Source organism: Biomphalaria glabrata, chromosome 14 (assembly GCF_947242115.1).
Source record: "Biomphalaria glabrata chromosome 14, xgBioGlab47.1, whole genome shotgun sequence".
Lineage (NCBI taxonomy): Eukaryota > Metazoa > Mollusca > Gastropoda > Planorbidae > Biomphalaria > Biomphalaria glabrata.
In genome coordinates, this window is record NC_074724.1 from 7,323,368 (window position 1) to 7,341,161 (window position 17,794).

General features: G+C 30.6%; 1 protein-coding gene across 2 annotated transcripts in view; it reads right to left on the minus strand.

The window, feature by feature from the left end:
• Positions 1-636: 636 nt before the first annotated feature.
• LOC106072373 (uncharacterized) overlaps positions 637-17,794 on the minus strand; it is a 29,437-nt gene continuing 12,279 nt past the window's right edge. The window contains exons 5-10 of one of the 2 annotated variants that reach the window (XM_056010429.1): positions 16,333-16,402; positions 16,083-16,122; positions 14,262-14,295; positions 9,756-10,282; positions 6,123-6,150; positions 637-2,396 (exon numbers count right to left, since the gene is read on the minus strand). In XM_056010429.1, the coding sequence (XP_055866404.1) occupies positions 1,447-2,396; positions 6,123-6,150; positions 9,756-10,282; positions 14,262-14,295; positions 16,083-16,122; positions 16,333-16,402 (1,649 nt within the window). In that variant the 3' untranslated portion in view covers positions 637-1,446. Of the gene's footprint in view, positions 2,400-6,122; positions 6,151-9,755; positions 10,283-14,261; positions 14,296-16,082; positions 16,123-16,332; positions 16,403-17,794 lie in introns of both variants that reach the window. The other variant, XM_056010428.1, reaches the window with a different exon arrangement.

The window sequence follows — 17,794 nt, forward strand, 5'->3', positions numbered from 1 at the left end:
ATATCTCGTTATGCTCGAGTATAGAAATACTCCGATAAGTGGACAGCCGTATTCACCATCACAACTGCTGACGAGTAGAAGACTCAGGGAATCATTCCAACTGATCCCAAACTATTGAAACCATCGGTAGATGAAAATGCAGAGACATTATTCAACGAACGACAGATGAAAAGTAAAGTGAAATACGATGCAAAAACGTGTCGTCAGAAATATATAGTAACATTTTTAAAACTTTATCAAAGAGATGCCACATCTCTATCTATTGGACAATGGAATTTATTTTTTAGATGTACTTTCTAGAAATTTTAAACAAATTTCTAACATAAATATTTAAGAGTTAGTAATACAGTAATGTATAATTTAGTTTCCACACTTTCTATATATTTATCCATTACATTTTGTTAGTATTGATAATTTAGCACAGTATTTAAATAATGACAGTTGTGAATAGACTATTGTCAGGCTTTATTTGGATGAATGCTTCTTGTATTATTATGGATACCTCTTCTAGTATGAGAGTGTTCCTCGTGCATTAATTAAACACCTTTATCCACGCCAAACTTGTTGTTGCGTATGTACACTGGAGTTTCTGAGTAGTATCACCACAACATATAGCCTCAAATAAAATACACAATGTGTAGCAGACGACATTTATTCTTCATAAAAAGATAGCATACAATAATTGGCTATCTCAGCCATCAATGAATCAAATAACATATCTTCCATATAATCCAAAATAACACAATAATCCAAAATGAAATACCATAAGTACATATCAAGTAATACTTTCAACTTTAATACAGGACACGTCTGTCTTCTTTAAAATCTCTGGGGTCTACTACCTGCCCATGTGATCAATACCCCACAATTCAATCGTGGGCTCTTGTCTCTCACGTGAAACACAAAAATATAAGAATTTATACCGTGCAACATCATATTCTCCATAAACAAGCGTACCTCATAACCCCAAAAAGTGTTTCACAACCATTACATGCCATTGACTAACAAACAATGATGTGACGACTATTTAAAATCTAAATTAAAATTTACTTCTACAAATATTGATAAAAGATGGAAATGTGGATTTGACAAACAAGAAAACAAACTCGTTTCATGCAGCTAAAAAAATCTGAAAAGAAAAGAACATTTTCGCCCAGTGTATTTCTAGTTTGGAGTGTATTTATATTTTAGAAATTTATGGGTAATTATGTGTCATGTTTAGTCTCTTGAATTCGTCTATTAATCGAAAAGTAATATTACACATAAAAAAAACATCAACAATTATGTATTGAGAAGTTAAACAAAACATTTACTTTTAAAATCTGTTCTAAGTCATACACATAAATATTTATATTTGTACACCTTAGAAAAAAAAACTATTTTTGAAAGGTCATCATTAAAATTGACAAAATGGAAAAACAGTACAATAAATTTGGGGAATTCGAACTATGTAGTTTCATTTTCGTCAGCTCTTAGATTTTCCTTGCCATCGATTCTACTTTTGTATTTACCATTTTCTGTCCTTTTTTTATCCACTTGATTTAAATTGAAATTATCATTTTTCTTTGGAATGTTGTTTTCCATCTCATTTGGTGTTAGATTTAATATCTTGTTTTTTATTTCGACAACCAAATATGCGTCAGCTAATTTTTTATTTATAAGAATTGTTAACATATGATATAAAAAATTGCTCAAAAAATTAGATGCATTTGCATTATTTTTTTCAAAAGTTTTAAAAATAAATTGAATTAATTCAACTAACCAATATGTATCTTTGTAGTCCTTGATTTTTGACGACTCTGCTTTTCTTAAAAATAAATAAAAAATATCATTTAATTGTTCACTATCTGGGTCTATGTCAGTTAATATATTACTAACAAAAAGTTTTACATGATCATTTAACTTGTTTTGTGGATCTGTCTCTGATGTATTTTTTTCCTCTAGTAATTGTTTTTCAATCGACTCCTTTAAATCGATACTTTTACTGGAATTTCTTCTTCCAAGCATGCTTTGTTTTACTGCAGTTTCTATTTCATTTTTTCTTTCTGTACTTTTAGAAGGGTTGACAAGGGGCGTTCTTTCAGCAGTTTTGATTTTAACATTGTCGTCCATGTAAGTTACTTTTGGATGATTCCTGTCTAATTCAACATTATTTCTTGTGATTTCTTGTGGCTTCTTTACATTAAAAAGATTTGAAAAAAAATCCAAACCCTTTTTAGATATTTCATTTACACTAATACTTTTTTTATGGTTATCTTCATCTTTAGCAAAACTCTCGTTTTCAATATTAATATAATTTGATTGACATTCAGCTTGCTTAACAATAAAAGGTTGGAAGTTGGTTGGATGAGATGGCGAACACAAACTTTGAGATCCAGGTAAGGACACATCTGGCGCTGCTGTGAAATAACAATAAAATTATTAAGTTGAATACACAATATAATATATGTATGTTTATTGTTCATATTCTGAAACAAATTCGTAAACAATGATAAGATATAAAGGGTATTCAGAAAATATACAAACCTAAACCAAATATACATTTTAATTACATGTATAAATGTTATCGCGAAATAATGTATTAGTTATCTACTTTATCTAAGCAATGTAAAGAATGCACTGGCATTCTATAGAAAGACTAGTATAGTTTTTGAGTAAAGTTACTTTTTTAAAAAAAAAAAAGCCTGTTTCTTTAAAGTGTAGAATTTGTTTAATTACGACTGACTAACTTTGCATGCTCTTTATAAATACATTGTTTCAAGTCAGCGGAGTGGTTCCCAAACTTTATTGTGTTGTAGACCCCTTGTCATGTTTTCCGGTTTTTGGTAGACCCACTATGTATCCAATGCTTTTTTTTTTTTAGCTAATTCACAAAACTAAATGTATGTTTTTTTTATTGATTTCTAACTGTAGTGTGGTGAAGATTGAAATAACTAGCATGTCAATAAACATATTGAATTCGAATTTATTTATTAAAGAGAATCCAATAAAAAAGAATACAAATAAATCATTTAACGAAACAATAACTGCTTTTGAGAAGATGATATGAACCTGATGCTTTTATAATAAATGTCCATATAGAACTTAAAATTTAGGCTATGATTAATCTCATTTAGTGATGTCCAGTTAGATTCTTCTTTATTATTATCAGAAGACGAATAGTGGAGCTGAAACCACAAAATATGAAGATAAAATGAAACTACAATTTTTATAGTGTATTTCATTCTATTGAAGTAGTACCATGTGTAATCTTCATAAAGTCAGATAGGCTGATATCCTTAAAATGTACTTTAAGTTCTTCTTTCTTTACTTAGTACGAGCATTTCTTCATGTGATATTGCAACCGTCATTTCTATATCATCATCATATAAGATTACCCTTAACCCTTTTTTTTTTCAAAATCAGAATTGAGGACATTTAAATGTTCAACATAAGTCAAAAATTCATCTTCTTAAAGGCTTTTAGTTTTAAATTTGGCAATTGGAAAAATTTAACCTTTCCAGTGTTTTAATTCTATAATTTTATTCTCGCAATAAACGCCGAAATTATGGAGTTTTTATTACATTTACGTGGGCCTAATCACACTGAAGCGAAGAACCTTGGGTCCTGTGTTCGAATATCGATGAAGACTAGAATTTATAATTTAGGGATTTTTAGGATGCCCTTGTCCACTCAACTCTAATGGATACCTGACTATAGTTACCGAAACCATGCGATTGGTCGTTGTGCTGGCCACATGACACCCATCGTTAACAGTTGGCAAAGGAAACAGATTACTTTAACAGCATATGATCTATAGATCACAACGTCAGAAAGGGTGACTTTACTTTTTACTAATCATGGCAATACCGATATTCAACATGGTAAAAAGAAATATGTTGATTTAAAATTAGATCTTTAGCAAACAAGATTTCTGAAACAGTTTCAAATCAATAAAAAACCTCTGTCACTCATTAATCTTTCGACAACCATCAAACTTCAGTTTTAGTGCGCAATTGAAATTGAAATATAATTCTCTTTTCTGACAACTTTCAACACTCCTCTATGAAGATATAGATGGTTACGATTACCTTTCGGAATAAAATCATCGCCAGAGATTTATCAGAATTTTGGATGGAATGCATCAAGGTATTGAAGGAGCAAATATCATTATAGACGACATTCTAGTAGCTGGTAGAGATATTGAGCATCATGACCTCAGTTTGAAACAAGTCAGGCAAAGAGCAACGAAGTACAATCTAAAGCTGAACTATGACAAGTGCAAAATAAGGCAAAACACAGTATATGGCTCATTATCTTGTCAGCAATAGGTTTAGAACCAGATTCTACAATGCTAAAGGCAATTATTTACATACCAGCTCCTCAAGACGAAGATGAATTCAGAAGATTTCTAGGTTTAACTCTGTACCTAGCGAAATTTATTCCTAATCTTAGTCAAGCAGAGGCTGCAATACGGAAGCTTCTAAAAGATTAAATAAAAGTTTAACGGAATCACGTACAAACAAGAGTTTCGAGGAGTTGAAACATCTTTGTACAAACCCTCCAGTATTGGCATATTATGATGTCAACAAGAACGTAGAGATAGAATGTGATGCAAGTAAAGATGGACTGGGAGCAGTATTACTTTAGGATGGTCGTATAATTGCATACGCATCAAGAGCTCTCACCGATACAGAAACAAGATATGCTCAAATTGAGAAGAAAATGCTCTCAATTGTGTATAATACAAGGGAATTTCACTGCTACATATTTAGTAAAGAAGTAACAGTTTAAAATAACCACAAACCTCTGGAGATAATCTGTAAGAAACCTTTATTGTCAGCACCGATGAGTAAACAGAAGATGCTAATGAGACAATAGTGGTATGATCTGAAAGTCTGTTACAAAAAAGGCAAGGAGATTTTTTTCTCCTATACACTTTTGTGTGCACACGTACTAGATACTGATACACAGGTATGTGAATTAACAGAGGATTCAGTGCATATGATCTCCATAAGTGTTGCGAAATACAATGAAATTCAAGACTGTACAAGCAATGAACTTTCAATGCTTCGGGGAAGTAATTATGACTGGTCTTATGTGAAACATTTTATGTTGGTCGTTTTGGGATAGTTTCTTGTAATTAGGATAAGAGCTTGTCAATTTCTCTTTTTTTTTTCTCTTCACTGTTAGTTTCTTCAATTTTTCTGGATAGAGTGCAATATTTAGTTGTGTGTTTGCTCTCTTACACTTGGCGAGTGTGCCAGTCTTTTCTTTTCCTTAGTTCAATATGTGGTGGCATCCATTGAAGAATACTTTTCTCGCTGTTGTTATTAAGCTTTATAAGTACTGTCCTGAGTAGTTTCACAAAAGAGAAATCAGAGTTTCTTAATCGTTGGAGAACTTTTTTTGCATCGGTCAGGAATATAATCTAATGTTTTTTCGTCCTCCACACATTAACGACACCATTTGTCGTAATATTCCCCAAATCGTCAAGAAAATCCTTAAATGAAATCTTATCTCAATAGCAACAAATGGTGAGCTTGCAAACTTTGAAAAACAAAACTTTCCCAGTGTGTTTGATGATTGTATGCAACCTCAGCGTAACTACTGTACAATAACAATATAGATGCAAATACGAACATCATTCACACATGAAACACATACAAAATCACTTGATACCCCATGGGGCCCGCATTATCCGAATATAGTTAAGTACGCCCTTGCTTGTGCAGTAAGAACATTCATAACACCATTATAAAACTGCATAAATATTAGTAAAGTGAACAAGCAATAATAAGTTATTGTTTAAAGTAACGAAATAACCTCACATCTCGGTCTTTTTTTTAATAACATTTTTAAAAGTCTTTTCCAGAAACTAAAATAATTCTATCTTTTGTTTCAAGCAAACAGTTCACGAACTCAATTGACTATTTCTTTAGAAACTATAAAAATTTCCACTTTTAACCTACTTTGCTGACCTAATGGCCAGTAGTGGCATTTCGGGTTATTACATTTTGTTATCATACTTAAGCTCTATTCACATTGATTTAAGAAAGGAATAGTGCAAAATTAACCTAGATCTATATTAAATTGTTCCACAAATTTAGCAATAGTAGAAATTATGTCATAATTTCACTTACTAGTGACTTGATTTGAACAGCTGTTGTTCTGAAAGATATTTTTAAAAATTAGAAGGCTTCATAGAAGAAAAAAAACAACTAAACAGCGAAATTATAGTTATATTTGTAAAACAAATGGCCTACTGTACTCAGTAATCTATGATAAGCAAAGTTTTAGCCTACGTTTTTTTTCTATTTAAATCAAAAGCATATTTTTTAAAAATCAAGTTAAATAAGAAATTGAATATTTGAAATAATAACTGTAATTTAATGAAGCATTTTTTTTTGTGCTAATTATTATATCTTATTCACTTTTCGGCTAATTCTTTTCTCACTGGGTTAACAATTATGTAAATATTGGATCTGGTAGATGTGGACCTAGATCTATATCCAACCAATAGTTACATTACTTTTAATACTGATCTAAATTTTAGAGCTAGTATACTATATCCTATGTAAAACAATAATCTTATAATAATTATCTATTATCTCGACTAGAAATCACATTTTAATACTTACTAGTCGACCCACGGCGTAGCATATGCCGCTATTAGGCCACTGCAACCTATGCGACCGCAGTGGGCCCGCACTTTCATAGGACCCGCGCTAATTCTAGGTGTAAATTAAACCATTTTATAACTTATAAATAATTTCCTACTGCCTCCATATTTACCAGGAGCTCCAGGAAATCTCCTGAAATTTCAAAAATTACGAAAAAGGCTGGAAATCTCCGGAAATTATTAATATGGTTTGAAAACTAGTAAAAATCTCCTGAAATATATATACAAAAAAATTGTCATTTTGGGGTGTCATTTAAAATGAAAAACGACAATCCCATGCGCGATAAAAAAAACGGCATTAAACAATACCCGTAATTGTGGAATCTGGTAAAAGAAGCTTCTCGGGCCTCAAACTAATGAAGAATTACTTGAGATCAACAATTCTCTAGGATAGATTGAAACATTTGGTAATTCTTGCTATTGAGCGTGATATGCGTAGGAAACAGAATTTTTGTGATATACTATATGACATCCCTACATGAAAGGTTCGTAAAGTTATTCTGTACCTAGTAATAAAGAATAAATAAATGCAAAGAAGAATTATTTTCTAATACAAACTCTTACTTTTCACTAATTATCCGTATCCGTACCCAAACTTGGCCCCGCGAAATCCTTTTCGCATAGGGCCCCACTATGGTTAACTTTGGCCCTGCTATTTAGTAATTGGTGAATACAGAGTAAATTACTTGTCCCCCCCCCCCCCCCATACTTTTTTTTTTCGCCGCTAAAGTTACGTTGGGTAACTAGTCCGAAATAAAAGAGTGAACTTTCCATGACTTCTTGGTCGCAATGGTTAAGTCCGGCCCTGCTATTTAGTGAGGGGTGAATACTGCTTGTTCCCCCCTCTCCTTTTTTTCGCCGCTAAAGTAACGTGGCTTAATCTAGTCCGACTTGCAGAAATAAAAGAGTTATCTTTCCTTTAAGCTATGAAGAGAAATATATATATATATATATATATATATATATATATATATATATATATATATATATATATATATATATATATATATATATATATATATATATATATATATATATATCAGTGGTTCTCAAACTTTTTTGTCTCGTAGATCCTTTACCATGTGTTCTGGATTTCGGTAGACCCCCTGCTTAACATATATTGCATTTTTGCAAATCAATCAACTCTGTTTTTTTTAACACAAATTTCTAACTATAGTGATTCGAAGAGTGAAAAGTAATATAAAGCTACATCATAAGTTATAAAGATCTTTCATTTTTAGCGGCTTCCGAAAGAAATAAGACCCTATTAGTTTTGTGTGGCCAGTCTGTTCGTCCGCCCCGAAGAGAAAATGAAAATCAGGCATCATAATATTTTAGATCATTGAAAGTTCTGATGCAACCACTGCATTTTTCTTTTCTGAAAGCGAAAAATTTTATTTATGCAAGTAGATTTTTTCATAAAAATACACCATTTTTACAACTATTCATTATTAATAGTAACAAACATGTTTACTTTTTTCTAAAAGATAACCCATGTATTTAATATTCATATAAGTTATACAGAATTTAAAAAACAATTAATAAGTAGTTTTTCATATTATCACATAAACTTTAGCGTTGCAATGTAGCCATGGAATACTCAACCAAAGAATTTTTTGTTTCCGGAAATGTTTTTTATCTTGAGGATTTGAATAAGAGATTAACCTTTAACAAAAAAAAATCAGATCAATTAGATATTCATTATAAGGCATCAGTTAGGCCATATTCACATCTAACTTCACATTCACTTTAATCTATCCTTTTGGTCTGCTGGACCGCTGGGGTACCACACAAGATCTGTCAACCTTTTTTCTCCATTTTTCTATGTCATTATTCTTTGATAGAATTTCATTCTGATGTTCTTTCTGAAAATATTGAAACCTGCCTTTTTATCTGCCTAGGTGGACCATTTGAAGGCAGATTTTGAGTTTGTGTTTCCACACAGACTGTCTTTGTAACCTTGTTTATTAATAAAATTCAAATTTGAACCAAAAGAAATAACAATATAAATTTCTGACATCACCAACACACTTTTTTTTTTGCAGGTTCATCATCCTGGCTACGGATGTTGTTTCATATAGAAATTTGTTGTTAAATGAAATAGCCCTTTAAACATTCAATATTAATTAATTACTTAATTTGTCTAATTAATCTAAAAGTTTTCGCAAAGAGCAGTTTTCGGTGTATCTTTTGATCTTTTATGTCTGATTCAAATATTGGGTGCGCAACAAGAGAAGGACGAGAAGGTGAGTAACTGGCACATTAACCAGTAAGCTATGGGCAGGAGGGACTCATTAGTTTTGGATTGCAACCCACCTAGCAGAAAGAAAAACCGAATTCAAACTTCTTCTTTGAAGCTATACCCAAACATGGGAAAGGTTTCTTGAGTCATCCCTGTATTCAGATTTTTCTTTCTCCTAGATGGGTAGTCAGGCAATGGCTAAAGAGCCCCTACTGAACGAAGCTTACTAGTTAAGTTTCGCCTTTGCTATTTCTCATGTTAGTGAGAACAGTTCCGCCGAGCTCAATATCTGAGTCACACGTGAAAGCCAGGAGTTGGACAGAGGCTCTTTCAGACGCATACCATTAAGAAGCGTTGCACAGGCAATTGAGTGCTTACATCCATTACCACTTAAGGCAATAACAACCTTGTAAGACGCTCACAAACCACCATCTTGCCTATATGATATCTATAAGTCTCTTCGTGGCCAGACCATACGGTACACCACGATGAAAAAGTTATGGAATTATATTTCTTTTACTTTTATAAGACGGACTACAGTTACCCCAAGTAACTTTCGCAGTGACAAAGAGCGAGGCTCAGCTCAGAAAAAGAAAATAAGAATGGTGGGGCTTATGCTACGCCGTCAGTCGGCTCGTATTGATATATTAGATGAAATGAGGGCTTATAAGTCAAAACCTTAACAGCACAATAAAATAATGAATAAGAAAAAAAATATTTAATTGGGGATGAAATAACCAGTCACCTACGACTGTCTAGATTGAATAGTTAGAAATTAAATTCTAGAAAGAAATACTAAGAATAAAATAGCCAAATTTTATTAAAAGTAAAAAAAAAAAAATCTATACTTACTCGAGAAAGAATGTTTCTTTTAGTATCAACCTTCACATTGTTAGAGATTATTTTATTTGTTATTTCTGCTCCAGTATTTAAAGGTACTTTTTCAATTAATTTTCCTTTTTCTTTAGAAAAAAGAGACAATATAGACTTCTCTGTTGTTGTTATAAGTTTTTCAGAAACGTCAATAATAACAATATTTTGGTTGAGGGACGTGTGTATATCTGTGTATATCTCATCATCATCAATAAATTTCCGTAAATTAAGCAAGATATCTTCTTTTTTTGCGAAATATTCTTCAACAGGTGCATTCACTTCATAAATGAATATGTCTGTTAAACATGTTTTAGAATGAATATACGCATTTATTTCCTTTGCTCCGTTGCTTAACATGTGTACTACTATTACTAAATATGGACTTTCATGTTCCAATTTCTGAATACATTTAGCTAAAGCCTTGATTTGGTGTGAGTTTATCGTCATCAGGTAAACAAGAAAAACAATATATATTTTACTATTCTTTGGCTCAGATTGGTTGTAATCTGTTAGGAGGAAATAATAGGTATATTCAATTACATAGAGAAAGAGGTACAATATAACTAGGCTACATTAGATAAAATTGAATATTATGTTCACAACAACACAGTATTTAGAAAGAATCGAAGTTAAGCCACTACTAAGAAATTGAGAGCATACATAACATATGACATAAATTTAGAGTAACAATTATATTCCAAATTAATATATATATATATATATATATATATATATATATATATATATATATATATATATATATATATATATATATCATTGGCGTAGCCAGGATTTTTTTTCTGCAGGGGGAGGGGAACCCCCCGCGATTAAAATGTATATGTATGTATGCGTGTGTACATCATCTTTATTACATTCTTACCCTTCATTCAAGTAATGCAATATTTTTATTTATTTTTTATTTTTTGTTTTTGAAAATGTTTGTTGTTGTTTTTTTTTTGCGCCCTTCTGCGTTTAGCGTCCCCCTGAGGGCCCCCTTTCCCCCTTACTATGCCTCTGGGAACAACTTACAAACAAAGAACGTAAAGAATATTTAACCTCCGGCTTGATGAATTCACGGACGTACATTGTTCACAATGACTGGCTTACTAATCTTTATAATCATTACATAATAGTAAGATTAGTTTCTATGCAAAGCTCTTAAAATGACCTCTACAGCATGTGATATAATTGACAATTATGAAAATTATTTGTGTTTTCTGCACAGATGTAAGTATGCCAGGATATTGGTCTGGATTTCAATGTTTGTACAGAATGAGTCATAACAATTTGTCGTCTCACTTTAAGATTCATCGACACTTCTATGAGCGTTTTTATCAATAGCAACTCAGTAAAAACATGATTTCTCTATAATAATAGCTATAGAATTATGGATCAATTGTTTGCTTTATTTAATATTTTTTTCGCGACATCCTCTTTCATTTGCAACAAATTATCATTATTAAACATGTTTTTTTTTCTGACTGATAGTTATGAAGTTTGAAAAAAAAAAATAAACTTAACACAGAATATGTGAATTCCAAATCTAGTGAAACGGAAACAAGCTAAACCTTCACACTAATAAAGGCGTATTAAAAATACTGTCGGTCGTTGTGCTGGCCACATGACACTCGTTAACCATACGCCACGGACACAGATGACCTTTACATCATCTGTCCTATAGACCACAAGGTCTGAAATGGGAACTTAAGAATACTGTCGCAACAATTCTTTAGCAATGTAGTTTACTGAATAAAACACAATTATAAGTTTTCCAAGTTTAGCAATACTTTTTAACTCGTCAGTTATGTATGCACTATAAATATTATATCGCATAAAACGTTTGTCTATCTGGGAAGCACCATATCAGCAAACGCCAACCTAGAAGATGAGGTTGACGTCCGTGTTGCTCGTGCCAGTGCCTCTTTTGGCAGACTTCAAGGACAAGTGTGGCAACGGATAGGACAAAACTGAAAGTCTACAGTGCTGAAGTCCTCTCGTCACTCATATATACATCATAGTCCTGGACCCTATATTCCCGCCACACCAAAAAAAAAGATAGTTTGTGTGAAACACAAACTCAAAATCAGACCCCGAAGCTGTCCACCTAGAGTTTTCATCAGGATTTTATAACGGGACTTCCAGTTCCAGTTCCTCAGCCACAGCATCTCCATATATTCATTTAGCGTACACTTATATTTTTTTTCAATTATAATTATTAACCTTATCTATTAATTCAAAATTAATAACATGTTACAATGTAATAAAGAGAAACTAAAAAAATATTTATTCTTTTAAAAAATTTGATAAATTGGCGACACGCAAAAAAATGACCTACTTTAAGCTACAATTGTGTACAGATGACAAGACTTTTACCTCGCAAATAAAAATTAATATCTCCATTGTCATTTGTCATACAAACTAAAGATTGATCTAGCTAGATCTAGACCTAGTTTTAGATCTAAATCTAGATTCAAGATCTAAGTCTAAGCCTAGATGTAGAAATAGATCTAAGTCCCTTTAAGTCTAGATCTAGAAATAGATCTCAGTCGTCTCTAAGTCTAGATCTAGAATTAGGTCTAAGTCTATATCCATATAGAATCTTAATATAGAATCTATTATATTTAGACTAGAACTCGTATTATAAATATAGATCTATTTAGATCTGGCCTCTATTTATTGTAATTCAGATTGTTGTTAAGTGTATAGTCTAATGAGGATGTGTGAAAACTGCGCGGTGTATAATAGTGTTTTTTTTTTGTTTTTTTTTTTTTTGTTTTTGTATTTTCTTAAACTTATAATTGAAACAAAGTTCGTATTAAAATTGTATTCCCTGAGTTTGTTAATAAATGGAAAATCTATTTTATAATGATCCATTGATATTTTTTTCCATCGTGACCTTAGATGCATTATTTTGTACCAATGCCCGAATCTATGAATGAAGCTTGATTTATTAATGAAGAAGCTTGTGAAGCTTTTTAATTAGACTTACTCCCCCTAAAGTTTGTCATTAAAAAGTAGCGTAATTTTTTGAAAAATCTGTTTGCATATATAATTTAAAAAATTAGATGGTTCACATTCGGAAAAAAAAGTAGCCGTTGCAGAACTTTGAATTATCTAAAATATCATGATGTCCAATTTTGATATCCTTCTAGTTTCTGAGATCTAAATGGGACGGACGAACAGACAGACGGGCGGACAGACAGGCCACACAAAACTGGTGGTGAACTTTGTCAAAAGCCTTAGAAAAATATAAAAGATAGCGGCTATTTGCTTACTATTAGACTATTAGACAAAATAAAACAATTAATTTGAAACTAATTCGCTTTGGTAGCTTTCAAATGTGACTACGTTCTAAAGACAAGTAACAAACAGGACAAGAGCAGAAAATAATTTAATAACTATTCTACGATTATTTAAAAAGTAATAATAATAACATTTCTCGAATTTTTTTTATATACCACTTTTTTTTTCGTAGTTTAAAAAAAAAATTAAGTATCTGCATAGTCATTTGTAAAGCATATTTCATACTGATCACATAAACAAAATATACAAGTTGATTATTTTTTTTTATTTTTTTTTCTTTTGGAAACAGGTTTTATGTATGTATAATGAAGTTTGTGTGTGTGTGTGTGTGTGTTTCTATGATGACTGTGAAAAAAAGCTAGTCATTGATTGGTGGCGAAGCAGTTTGAACGATGCAAGTAAGCGGCACTGTTGTAAGCTGTCTTGCTTACGTCAGACGACTCCACAATGCCAGAATTTGTTGAATGGTCTATATTTTAGTAAAAGATATATTTAATTTTGTTAACAAAGATTTTTTTAAAAGTTAATTAAAGTTTTACAAGTTAAAATATAATACGCCTACAGCGGTTTAGTTGTCTACCAGCAGTTTGGTGCTACACGTCAACGACCGTCAACAACAGTATGCATGTAAATTCATAATTTCTGGTATGTAATAAGAATTTTTTTTTTTTATTTGCAGGTCATGAATTTAATTTTAATTTATACTAATATGCTTTATTAATTTGATATTTAGTATTTTAATTGATTTTACCAATCGTCTTAACTCATCTTAACCGTAATATTCGCTTCTAATAAAAATCATTTCTTTTTCAGAGTCGAACGCTATAGTTTTTGTAGGTATGTGCAGTTTTGAGACTGGTGTAACAAGAAAACTGTGTATTTTTATGTTTTCGTTAAAATCTGAACTTTTAGAAATAATATTAATTTAAATTCTTATAATTTAATTGGTTTATTAAATGAAAATTATTAATAGCTTTATATTTGTCAAACCTCATTACTAATTTCGGCATAGGTTACAGATTACCAAAAGATATAGATGGTTTAAATTGCTTTTAAAAGAATTATAAAATATAAAATGTATGTTACATGTTAGAAATGCAAAGAGAAAAATTAAAAGTATACTTTAATGCTTTAAATTAGTACAATAATATTAACGGAAAATATTTATACGATTTACAGTACCTTTTGAATCAGGCTTTTCGCTGGTGTTAGATTTCTGTTTAAAATAAAAAGGTAGACATATTTGAATTATTCTTTATCAAGAAAGGAAAAAATAATAGTCATTACATAAATTAAGTAGAGGTAATACATACAAACATTTTTCAGAACTCTCAAACTAATAATGCAGGTCCCCATTAAAATATTCTCTGCAAATATCAAGTTTAATTTATTGCACAAATGTTTATACATTTTTAAAATACATATTTTTATAGTTATTCTAATATATATATATATATATATATATATACACATATCTTTAATTTAATGACTCAATACACATTACACATTATTATTATCTTCCATGTGCAAACTTTTATGTTTTCCTTGAGAACTTATCTGAAATCTTATTTTAATTAAAGACATTATTTTACCCTATGACCTAGCATTGACCCTTACTTTCGTTACTCAATATGCACACGTAATATCACCAAAAAATAAGATAAGATAATTTGTATTAGTTAAAACAAATAGAGATTCAATTTGATAACAATTGACCACCCTAGTGTAACTACTATAATAATAACAATATATATGCAAATACGAGCAACATTCACATATACAAATTAAAACAAACTTACAATCCTCTTTTTTTGTTCGTTATTAGAGTTCTACCTTAATTTCCTTCAAGGACATAAAGTTATTGACAACAGTTAATTTAAAATTCATAAAATTACTACCATTAGTGTTTAAACAATCGAATTAACAAATGTAAAATATGATTTTATGAATTAAAAAAAAAAATTGACACTGTATAAATCATTGTTCAAAAAATTGTTTATTTCTTGCTCTAACTATTTTTGTTACATACTTTAAAAAAATTAGAAGTGTAGCTGAATTGCATAAACCGTTTGGCTGCCTATAAAAGAAGAACAGGCGTAGTTATCTTCTCTTTTCCATTTCTTAAAGGCAGTAAGTAAACAAATGAGATAATATAGCGCACTGAACATGCTGTGCAATTGGAGATTTTAAGACATGGCTGAAAAACTAAAAAATAGCAAATCTTTTGAAGTATATAGTGTACACAATAAAAGTGTTTATGAGCTATCTTTGTTTTAGAAGTAGAAAGATATATTAATTTGCAATTTTTAAGCATGATGGACTCAAATTCCCCTGCCTCCTACCTTTGTACCACAAAATAAACTAAGCAGAGTTAACTACAAATAACCATTGCTACGCTTAAGATTTAGTTATCAAGAAAAAAAAAAGTTCCAGTGTGATCTCAAACGAAAACATCTCATCAGTGGTGACACTAATGTATGTGTCACCTCGTGCGGTTAACTTAGTTATATATATATCAGGCCTAAAATAAAATTTATAGATCTAGCCTAGTAAAGTACATGCACCTCGGCACGTTTGGAGATTGTATTTTGTTTTACTTGTGTACATTTGTCAAGCTATATTTTTATACATTTACAACCTCCTCATACTTGTAGTGACGCAACTACTACTAAGCCATGTAAATGTAAAATAGTAATATTGTCAAAAATTATAGGTCTACAATAGATCTAGACTATGTAGATAATTGTATCTTTTAAACAAAAAGAAAGACAAATGTTATCAGATTTTCTGAAAATAATAGCATTGCATTGTCATTGCATTAAAACTACATCTGTTTGAATTTTTTTTTTAGAATTATAGCTAGTGCATATTTTAAAGATAAAATAGGAATGTCAGCCCTTATTGTTTATTATTTAAGTGACAACTTTTAGGCTCTTGAGATTCCTTATTGGAGTTTAGATGAACTATATTTTAGAAATTTTATTTTAAAAAATGAAAACTCACTTTTTTTCCTTTACATTTTCGTTTCTTGCATAAAATTGCTCTGTAAAAAATTATTAAAATTAATATTTTTAACACATTTTAAACTTAACATAAATATATACAATGAAAAGAAAAAAATACCTAATATATTGGACCTTTTTTTTTATGTCTCAGTGATTACATTTAAATGTCCTAATTTCTTTTTTTATTACTTTTAATTTTACATTAAAATTCAATCGAATTTTGAATAAATGCCAGATTCACATCTTACAAAACTATTATTGGAGGTAAAATCACAAATCCAATGTAGAAATAGTTATAATTCAAGCTTTCTCTTGACCCTGTAAAATAAAATACGAAAATAGAAATTATGCAATAAAGAAAAATAAATATTTATATGTCTCTCTCTCTCTCTCTCTCTATCTCTCTCTCTCTCTCTCTCTTTCTCTCTCTCTCGATATATATATATATATATATATATATATATATATATATATATATATATATATATATGCATATGTATGTATTCATCTATGCATGTATGTATGTATATAAATATGTGGGTGTGCATTTGTATGTTGTGGTTGCGTGTGTGGAAGCGTGTTCGAGAAGCTAAGTACGCTTAAACTTGGCCTGGCTCAAGTAGAGTTGCGTTTACTTCTCCGAGATGTCCCCCCACTGGTCCACAAATGAGATTGGACCATAGCGCTCTGAGCATTCTATAAGCATGAAAGTAGCGCTATATAAAAGCTATAATAATAATAATAATAATATATGAATATATATGAATTATGAAAAATGAATAACACATGTTTATAAATTACATATTGCCGTTTATATTTCTTACAGAAATTCGCTTTATAAAATTGTTTCATAATTTTAATCGTGAAACTGAGTAATTAACTTATAAGATAAAAGAAAGATGAAATGAAATTAGAGCCATAATTATAAAAGAATCAAATTATTCATTACCAATCAGGCACACTAAAAATACATTGCATTGTGATTTCAAGCGTATGTTCCTATTTATGAGGAAAAGAAAAAACTGTTTTATATGGTTTTATATTGTTTTAAACATATGAATATAACATTTTGCTAATCTGTGGAATACCGAAAATGAAATACAAAAGCGTTTAACAAAAAAAGTGCAGTTTTCTAAAATTTCTGCATGTATATTATGAACACAATAAATTTTTCTTAATAATTATACAAGAGGAAAAATGAAACAATTTATAAAATTCCGTGCTTTCATAAAACGTTTTGTTTTGTAAATTAAAAACTGCAACTCATATGATAAAAAAAAAATGAAAAGGCTTTATGCTGAAAAATAATAGTAAAGTAAAATTCCCTTTCAGACTTGCAGTCAACAGAGCAGATGAAGTAAAGGTGATCTGTTTCTGAGGCCCACGGTTAACGAAGATGTCATCTGGCCAACACAATGACCAACTGCCTTTACTTAACCCAACTAATGTCAGGTACCCATTAGAGTTAGGTGCACTCATAGGCGCCCAAATATCTCGAAATTAAAAATCCCAGTCTTCACCGAGATTTGATTCCAGGACACTATGTTCGGAAGCCGAGCGCTTTATCGTTCAGCCACCGCGCCTCCTAGTATATAATTATAAATAAAGAAAAAAGTATATTAATAAACAGGATTACAAAGACAGTTTGTGTGGAAACATAAATTCGAAATCGGCCTCCTAATTGTTCCACTTAGGCAGACAAAAAGGCAG